The 9,713-nt window shown below is 42.5% G+C and overlaps 1 protein-coding gene across 1 annotated transcript; it reads left to right on the plus strand.

Annotated features, from left to right (window-relative positions):
• Positions 1–1,936: 1,936 nt before the first annotated feature.
• On the plus strand, positions 1,937–8,030 carry LOC101873122 (glioma pathogenesis-related protein 1-like). The gene is made up of 6 exons (XM_031047972.2): positions 1,937–2,223; positions 4,381–4,626; positions 5,039–5,151; positions 5,910–5,992; positions 7,276–7,302; positions 7,388–8,030. Exons 1-6 carry the CDS (start codon positions 2,044–2,046, stop codon positions 7,660–7,662), a joined length of 924 nt encoding a protein of 307 aa, XP_030903832.1. The 5' UTR covers positions 1,937–2,043; the 3' UTR covers positions 7,663–8,030.
• Positions 8,031–9,713: the final 1,683 nt, after the last annotated feature.

Below are 9,713 nucleotides of genomic sequence, written 5' to 3' on the forward strand. Positions count from 1 at the left end.
AACATACTTCCTAGCTTCAAGGTAATACTCAGCTGGAGAAAGTATAACTGTCAGTAAACTGAACTTGGTCTTGGTCTAGAAAACAGACAAGGTGACTTTCAAAGGAACAAAACTGCAGGCAGGCTGTGTTCAGTTTGGAAGCAGGGGAGAGGGATGTTCACCCTAATGATGTAAACTGTCATAATTTGATCTAAGTATCTTTCCATTACCTGGAGAGTGGCACATCCAGTGGCACCTGGAAGGTATCTTGTGGGCTTCAGGAGTGCATGTGGAGGAATGAAGGGTCTTTGGTAACCCAGAAGCAAGCAGCTGACAGAACAACCTCTGTCCCCAGGTGGTACAGAAGGTGTTGGCAGCCACAGGAAGAAGCCTCCCTCCTGAGATCCCCTTCCCCATCCCAGTTTGACCAACAGTCATCAACACCAGCAAGGGTCTGTCCTCCCGTACACTGAAAAATGTCCCACCACAACTGAGGGCCCTGTCACCTCTGCCAGTGTCCACACAGTTTCTGGAATAAGCCATGACAGCAGAAGAGAGCAGAAACTACATCTGGTAGTCAAGGGACCTTGGCACTATTAGTTGTACACCAGAAGGCAGAGTCAGCAGTTGGCTCTAGTAAGTGTAGGTGAGATCACGACTATTGCATACATGTTCTGAAGGCTGATGGAGCCACAGCCAACCACTGGTAGAGGAACAGGTAAAGCAGTAAGAGCTAAAAGCCAAGGGCTGGGCTGCAGGCGTAGCTACCACCTGGGGCTGGGGTTGTGTCAGGGTGAGTGCTTCACCCCCAACTTCTCTTTACTTGCCAAGGGAGGTGAGAATTTGACATGACTGGTAGTGCTGCAAGCATCTTTTTATCACATCATCAAGGATAGTACTTTGATGTACCAAAAGCTTCTTGCACCCAGCTTGCTGTGGCCACAGAGAAAGTGGCCAGTCTTCTCCCACTGCTTCAGCTTGGTCTTTTTTAAACAAAGAATTTCTTAGAGAAGAAAAATGGTGACCTTACTGGGAGAGTTTCAAAATACAGGAAACTATTGTAAAAGAAAAGGGGAAGATAGTACCTTTTGGTTCCCTCTCTGTCCAGGTCTCTTGTGCCTGTGAGGACTGTTTAGTGGTAAGGACTGTGTTAAGCCTGTCCAACAAAAATAATAGGAAATCCTCTTTTTATTTCTTCCCCAAAAGATCCAAAGCACCAGGATCTCTTCCCTCCCAGCTTTTTTGCCTCCTACAGCTGCCCCTACCTTCATGAAAATGGTCAACAAATCACAGCAGGGCTATGAGGAGGGTGTGGAGAGTTAGTAATGCGTGGTCATCCATAAACACATACATGCAGAAATATTTCATTATGTGCCTCCTGCTAATAGCCTAAATAGATGTAGCTGTGATGGTGCTGGAGGGCTACAGATCCTTCAGCCTGCCTGAATAAGGTGTAAAGATTGTTACAAGCCTCTCTGAAGCAAATCAAGGGTATTATTTAAGAGGGGAAAGCCATCATGCAGCACCAGAATGATAATTTCCACAAGTGTTCAGCAAGATAAGACCTGACCTGCAAAACTGAGCAGAGAGTGAGACTCGTGAAAAGTTTACAATCTACAACATATTTTCTCTGTAAACCTACCTAAATCTGAGTCACAAGACCTTATTTTAAAACATGGCTGTTCCTATGCTCTTGCATGTTTATACAGTTTGGTTTAGGTTTGGAAAAGCCTCAACCAGCATGTAAAACAGTTGGTGAGACAATATAAATCCCAGCCAAGGCCACCGTACTGCCCCAAGAAGTGATCAGTCCTGGAATGTTATGCAGAAGTGCTAATCCTATAGCCATTCTCCAGGAGCACTGTAAGCACCTCCAGTGATTTCAGGCAATCAGATAATGTCAGATAGAGCTGTACTTTATGAAGCAATTTCACTTCCTGTTAGTTTGACAGTTTCAAGTGCTTCTACACCCAGAGGATGTCCTCTGAGGAACTGCTTGCTAGTATTATCTCCACCTGATTTCTTTTAGAAGCTTAAAAACAATACTAAAAGCATTGAAGAATTATGAAAATCACATTTTTCTTTTCTGCATTGTTCTTACTGGATCTCTTTGCTTGCTGTCATGCTTATCTACAGTATCCCTTGCCTGACATAGAAGATGCAAAATTCATTGAAGACTGTGTGAGAGCTCACAACACGTTTCGATCCAAAGTGAATCCACCAGCCAGCAACATGTTTCGCATGGTAAGGCGGTTCATGATCTGTTTGAAAATCAGTAGAGATTGTGCTGCTGATTTAGCCCATTTTATTCTTCATTTGTTTTGTGCTCTTCTGCCATGTCTGTCAATGGCTTACCTATTATATATGTTAGTACTTCATAAGAAATATAAACGACATTCATTTTCACAGTATTGTTAAGTGTTAATAATTTGAAGGGAATTCCCTTTTTAGGGATGGATCGCTACTTTAAGCTTCAGAAGAAAAGACAGAACAAAGGGCTGTCTTGCCAAAAAAAAATTGTATTCAGTTCTCAGCATTTCATTTGCTTCTTTCTAAGAGAGATAGTAATCTGTTTTATGTTATTCCAGGTTTCATATAGGGAAGCTGGTACTAAAGAGCTCCTGAACAGGCAACCAGCACAAAAGAATTTGTTGCAAATTTAGCATCTCCTCTTGTTTCTTCCAATCTAGAATATGTTGAAAAAATGGATTTGCCAGGACATCCATCTTGATACCTGCTTGTCATTTGCTGTAGCAGGGCTTGAAGAGTAGGGATATTAATATCTGGGCTGGAAGACAGAGCTTCCTATAAATGCAATGAATAGTAGGACAGACTATGGATAAGTCTCAGCTTGGTTGGTGGAATACATAAGGAAGAAGGTAGATAGGAGGCTGAAAGTGGTAGCCCAGTCAGTTCATGTCATTCCTCTGAGCACTCCAGCAGCATAGCTGCAAAGGAAGTTAAATGCATAACCGCATGCACAGTATGAATAATTTCTGTGAACGGAAGTTCATAGTAAAGGGGTAGCTTGGACTACTCGTTATTTTAATACTTGCCATTTTAAAAATCAGTGTTTCATTTAAAATGCTACTGTACAAGAACAAACTCAGCTGCTCAGACCAAAGATCCAGCAAGCCTGGAATAACAGCAAGATAAATACATAGAAACCTCTTGAATCAAAAGTATCGCATTGTATTTAAAAGCTCATGATGGATTTTTCTTGTATGATTTTTTTTCAGCACTGAGCTCATGCAAGCTTTTATCATCCCTATCATCATGTGGCAAAGAGCTGCACAACCTAAGCACAAGTTATGTGAAGATATCTCCTTCCATTTGATTTGACCTGTTAATTCTTAGTTTCATTTGATAGTCTCCGGTCTTTGTACTAGAAAGAGCAACTAATTAACTGCTTATTTACCTACTTCACACAAGCTGTCCATCTGTCTCTGATAAAAGCTGCAGAGCACTCTGTTGCTTTATGAAAGCCCTACATATTTGAGGATGATCATCACCCTCCATGTTCTCTCCATCCTTTCCAGTTCTAGTGTCCATTTCTTCATGCACACAGCATTTAATTTAACAGGACTTCTCACAGTGGTGTAATTATATATCTGGTTTTATTTTCCATCCCTTCTCAAATAATTTCTAACACTTCATTTGCTTTTTAGACTACTCCTTAATATTGATTTACAGGTGGTAATAACCACCTCCAAACTTGTCATTATGAACACAAAGGCAAAAATGTGCTCTTTTTCTTTCCTCACACATCCCTTAACTTACTTTTGATATACTGAATTTTACATTTTTACCTGCTATTTTGTTGCCTGGTCATTCAGCGGCATGAAGTCTTTCTGCAAGTCTCCCAGACTGGTTTCTCAAATTTGCACTGTGCCACTCAGAGCGAGGATAATTCCTCCTCAACCCAGGAGAGATGAGTGGGCCTTTTATTTGCTTTGGCCACACTTCTCAATGAAGAGCAAAGAGGTAAAAGGGGGTGCGGAAGGGTGTGAGTCTCCTCTCCATCTTGGCCAGCAGAATTCCTACTTGGTTTAGTGTTAAGGGTAAAGAGCTAATCCCTGGACACAAAGTCCTTCAAGCCCCTCTGCAACTGGGAGTTTCACCCAGTTACCTACTCTCAGGTGCAGCAGCTTACAGACTGCAGTCCAGCCCATATACCACAGGTCAGCGGATAGGTCCTACATGTCCTGCAGTATCTAAGGAAGAAAGAAGAAAAAAAATTGTTATGGGAGTAGGAATGTCAAGTTAGAGAAAGAAAGTGAATGCAGGGATGGGAAGTAGAAAAGGGGAAAAGAATCCTTACAAGTTTCTTTTTAAAAACGTTTGAATTCAGCTAAATCACTGCTGTGCATGTTATATTATGGGTTTTTAACTTTTCTCCAGTCCTGGGATGCTGCTTTAGCTAAGACTGCCAAAGCATGGGCAAAGAAGTGCAAGTTTAAGCACAACGTTTACCTTAAAATGCCTGGGAGGGTGCACCCCACCTTTACCCCTGTTGGAGAAAACATCTGGACTGGCACAGCCACCATCTTCTCTGTGGATGCAGCTCTCAGCGACTGGTTTAACGAAGTCAGCAGCTATGATTTTGACAGCAACAGGTGCACTGGCATGTGTGGTCACTACACCCAGGTGAGTCTTACATGCCCAATGGTTTATAATCTAATGATTAGACAGAAAATCCAAGTACAGGCATGGAACAGACTGTTTGGACAGGAATTACAGCGGGATTTTACAACACCCAACTTTACTGCTGAATGAGATTGGAAATAAATATTCCAAGTCCCAGGGATGTCCAAGTCCTGTTTCTGTATGGTGAAAGGGATTATCCCATGACAATTCCATGTTTCCAGGGGAGCCAGATAATAAATGGAAAAGCATTTATCATTCGGTCGTTTGTCTCAGCTGCTGTTTGGGTTGTTGATGTTGCCCCTATGTCAGCTGTTTTGAGCTACCACAAGGCCCTCCCCTTCTCCTTCCTCCCTTATTGCTGCTGTATTTTCAGTCTTTGAATAGGTGCATGACATTTCTCTTTGCTTTTCAGGTTGTTTGGGCAGAGAGTTACAAAGTTGGCTGTGCAGTTCACTTCTGCAATACAGTTGAAAATTTTCCAGGACTTTCCAGAGCAGCACATTTTGTTTGTGACTATGGGCCAGCGTAAGTTACTTGTAACATTATCATTATTGCTATTGTTATTGTTAGTATTACTAAAATATCCTAGAACTGACCTGGTATCAGATGGAACAATTATAGGAACAGCTGTAACAAACTTGAGAAGCTACATCCATATGTCACCAGTTCAAGGGAAGCTTCCCCCAACCATTGGGCGCAGGAGCTGCTGGACATAGCCACAGCTGCAGAAAATCCCTTTCTAAAAAGGCAGGACAGCAGAACACAGGTGAGAGCACTCACCATAACCAAGATGGTGGAACAATCAGTTCAGTCTCTGCAGGAAAAGGTGCAAGCTTTCTGCTTCAACAAGATTACATCTTTCTGTGGCCCCACCCAAGCTTCAAACAAGACATTTCAATTGAAGAAATCACAGTCAGTCTTCCAGTTTATCTCATACACTGCAATTTCTGGGCTTACCTTTTACGTATTTGCTTTTAAAATACAGCCAGGAAAGGAGGGACTAGAGGCAGACTGTTGTGTGATTACAGTGAATAATAGGGTATTTCCTGAGAAGTCTCATTAAATTCAAGAGGCACCAGGGAGCTGCTCCCCATGCCAGTGAGAGCTTTATTCTGATCTAAAAGAATTTCAAGCAATTGCAATGATCAGGTTTTGCATAAAGGGATTTCCTCCCCCCATAATAGCTGTTCATGAAAAATTATCCTAGCAGTCTAATGAAACCATGTATTTAAATTGCTTTTCAAATGGCTGAGCTAGCAAAATACTGTTTTTCTGCTTTGCAGGGGGAATTACCCAAGAAAACCATATAAAGTAGGGCAACCATGCAGTGGATGCAGCAGCGATAAGTGTGTAGACAAGCTCTGTGGTAAGACCAAAGTGATCAACTAAGAAAGTTGAATAGAAATAAAAGTGGCATAATTATGAGTGGAAATATGACGATGAGATGATTTGTAGTGAGTACATAGCGGGTCTGTAGCACAGCAGAGAACAGCTGTACCAAACCCTGGTAAGAATAGCATAAGAAGGAATGAATTGAAATACTTCTCTGTTGAAGGCTCTTAGAAGTAGAAACCAAAGTTTCTGATGAAAGGAAGTATCAGGTAGACTGCTGCCTGCCTTTTATCTGATCAGGAAGTCAAAGCTAAAACTCTAGCCCTGACAAATATTCTTCTCTTTCTTCTTTCCTAGCAGAATTGTATATTTAACTTCTGCTTTCTTGCTTGTTTCATTTGTCCTGTCACGTTTTCCAGGCGATTATAGTTCTGAATCAATGACAACACTACACTGAAAAGCACACTTATTTCTAACTTCTGCAAATTTCTGAACTATAGCAGTGAGAGCTTGTTTTTCCACAGCAATTTGCAGCTGTGGACTTTTATGTCATTACACTAGTCCCAGACTAGTCAGAAACAGCGTTTTAAATAAACAGAGATTAAAGGACATGCAACAACATCTTAAATCAAATATGAATTCTATACAGAGGTTTAATGAGCATGGTCTCTACAATTCAGGCTCCAAGTAGCTTCAGCTGTAGAAATAACTGAGCATTTGGTTCTCATGTTTCCTTCTGTGATACCCTGGCTGACTCATCTTGAGGTCTCAGACTAATGCATCACAGGAAAACTAGGAACATCTCAAAGACTAGGGGGAGGGTGAGGAGGAAGAGAGCTTTTAAAAACTAAATGCTAGATCCTACAACCCATTTTACCATGTTCTCCTATAAGGCAAATCAGCAATTCCAATAGGATGCATGTAGGCAATCCTGCAAGTGCATCAAAGCTCTTAGTAAAGGTGTACTTTTGTGAAAAACCTAGTTGTTATATTTGTCTGTAACTATTTAAATTCGGTTTATCAGTTCTACATAAATTCCATGTTTGTTTTTATTTGCTATTCCCTCCTTCCCATGACACAAATTCTTCCTGACACAACTGCCTCTTTCCTGCCTGTCTTGTAATTTAGTAAAATATAAGAGCCCCATGCCAGCCAGGAGCCTGCCCTTGTTGGCATGCCTACTGCTTGCGGGATGTAGTAGGCACTAACTGGCATCATCACTGCAGTGAGCCAGGCACTAGCAATGGCTTACTCTTTACATTAAGAGCCACCACCTAGCAATACTCACATTCATTTCCTCTTCTGATTTCTTTTCAGCAAATACAGAACGTGAGAAGCTGATAAGTACGTATCAAGTTGTTCTTAATTGCTTTCCTGTAAGTATGGCTAAGTTTGATGAGTCTTAATGCCTGTTTCTTCACTGTTTTAGATTATGCCTACTGGCATCCAGACTGGGATACACAGCCCCAGCCACCACGGCCCCAACCACCACGGCCCCAGCCACCAAGGCCCCAGCCACCCAGGCCTCCAGCACCACCCCACATCCCACCTGCTGAGCAGCCGCATCCCTCTTGTGACCAATACTGTCTTTGTGTTTCAATTTTAAGACCACTGCTTTTGGTACTAAGTACTGGTGCTGCTCTTTTAGTACAAAAGTGGTTTCCACATACATTTTTAATGAGTAATGATCAATTAAGGTACTAATAGTGATCTTACTGCTCTGTAATACTCTCAGAGAATTGCATACATATAAGAAAACATTTGGTCATCTCTCCATTATTCCAGTGAATTTTATCCACCATAGAAAAGGCTTCTTCTCCACTCAAGGCAGAGTTAGTATAATTTATTGGCAGTAGCTGCACACGCTTCTATGTCTGTACAAGCCACTTAGATCTGGTTCAGGAGCAGATTGACAGAGGGACCACATAAACTATATATTACTATACATGCTAACAAGCCTCCTGGAAACCTGGGGCATCACAAAGACGTATCTGAAATGGAACACTATATCAAAAAGAAGCAATAACTCATCTCCATTAACCTTAAATTATCCCAGACATTGTTTTTCCCAGATAATGGAGATGTAACTATATGTATTACTTATTTACTCCTTAAGAGAAGGAGTAAAGCTTGTCTTTTACTGTATTTAGCCTATGTGTGCATATCAGTCTCTATTAAAGTTACCCTGTTGTCAGGTGTACTATTCTGTTCTCCTCCTCCCAGAATTAAGCTCTGTCCTTCATAACTACAATACCAGGGGAAGTTGATGGAGCAAGGACTAAGATGGGGTGTTAATGGGGAGACCTTAATTTTAGGATGTGAAATGGTGACAAAGTCTGAAAAACAAAATCTGGATGACAGCCATGCTGAGCTTGCAGACAGGGAAGATGGGGGAACAGGGAGGAAAAACAGCAGGGAGAAGATGAAATAGGCCCAGGACAGCCTCCGGTTCAGAAATGGGAGATCTCAGCCGCATTAAAAAAGCCCAGACTGTTGAGTGACAGATTCATTTTGGGTTTAGAGACATTTAACCCTCAACCCTTATCATTCCTGTGTACATTTGCTAGTAAGGGAAACAAACCTGTTTTTCAAGCTAAGAGTTGCTGGCTGGTATTAGCAATGAATAACTCTGCTATCAGTATTTAAAGTTTCTCCTTCTTTATCATAGTCCTAATGCTTTGGGAACACAGTGACTCAAAGTATGAGCCACACTGCACCTCTGAAGGAGCATGGCATCCCACAGAATAAAAATGAGCTCCAGATGTTTGGGCTTTTGTCATATGCTGCAAAATGTCACCATGTAAGAAGAGACATATTTAATGTCACAGTTCTCAGTTCCTGTCTGCTGCCATCTTTTATATGTACCAACAGCGAATTGACTGGGGTTGGGCAAGTGTTTGGGAGGGGGCACAGCTGGGATGGCTGACCCGAATTGACTGAAGGGATATTCTATGCCATATAACACTGTGTTCAGAAACAAGCAAACAAACAAAACAACAACCACACATGCACACAACAAAACCTGCCATAGAGGAAGAAGAAAGGTGAGGAGCTGGCTTCCAGGGTGTCCCCTGCTCAGAGACTGTCTGGGCATCAGTCTGCCCTTGGGGTGTATGAGTGATTGCCTGTGCATCACCTGGGGGGTTTGTTCACTTGTTTCCCGACTCCTCTTTCCACACACACTAAACTGTCTTTATCCTGACCCATGGATATTCTCACTTTTCTTCCTCTTTTCTATCCCCACCCTGCTGGGAAGAGGGAAGTGAGTGGCTGTGTGGGTGCTTGGCTCCCGGCAAGGGTCAACACACCACATTACTCTGCTCTAAAAAGGGTCTGTAGGGGAGATGTGAACAAGGTGTTTCTCATCTGTAATTCCCTCAGAGTCTTTTTGTCTGTAAACAGTCTCTCCATGAACAGCTGGCAGTGTGTGACACACGGGACCTAATGTGTGCTGAATGTGGCCTTGCCACCAGCCCCAGCACCCACAGGAATGCATGTGCAGAAATGATAGCTGGGACCTGCACCCAGGTGTTCCTTAAATGAACCTGGAGTGAGAAGAACTACAACCACATTCCCACAGAGATATACAGGTTGGGACTGTGGGAAGGGGCCTGAGCTTGATGGGCAGGTGATAGTTAAAGGCAGTGTAAGGAAGATGGGGGTGGTGGATCTGAGCAGGGACTGCTGGGCACCTGAGGCAACATGCATGGGACATCAGCCCCCAACTCCTGGCTGTGAAACCCAATGTGGGTACT

The sequence above is a fragment of the Melopsittacus undulatus genome, chromosome 5, assembly GCF_012275295.1.
Source record: "Melopsittacus undulatus isolate bMelUnd1 chromosome 5, bMelUnd1.mat.Z, whole genome shotgun sequence".
In the NCBI taxonomy this organism is placed as follows: Eukaryota; Metazoa; Chordata; class Aves; order Psittaciformes; family Psittaculidae; genus Melopsittacus; species Melopsittacus undulatus.

Bases quoted from the DNA above. Each gene is read 5' to 3' on its own strand.
- LOC101873122 (XM_031047972.2), top strand. From the start codon at position 2,044: ATGAAAATCACATTTTTCTTTTCTGCATTGTTCTTACTGGATCTCTTT. The intron at 2,224-4,380 runs GTAAGGCGGTTC...ACTTTTCTCCAG, and splicing joins CCAGCAACATGTTTCGCATG to TCCTGGGATGCTGCTTTAGC. The intron at 5,993-7,275 runs GTAAGACCAAAG...ATTTCTTTTCAG, and splicing joins GTGTGTAGACAAGCTCTGTG to CAAATACAGAACGTGAGAAG.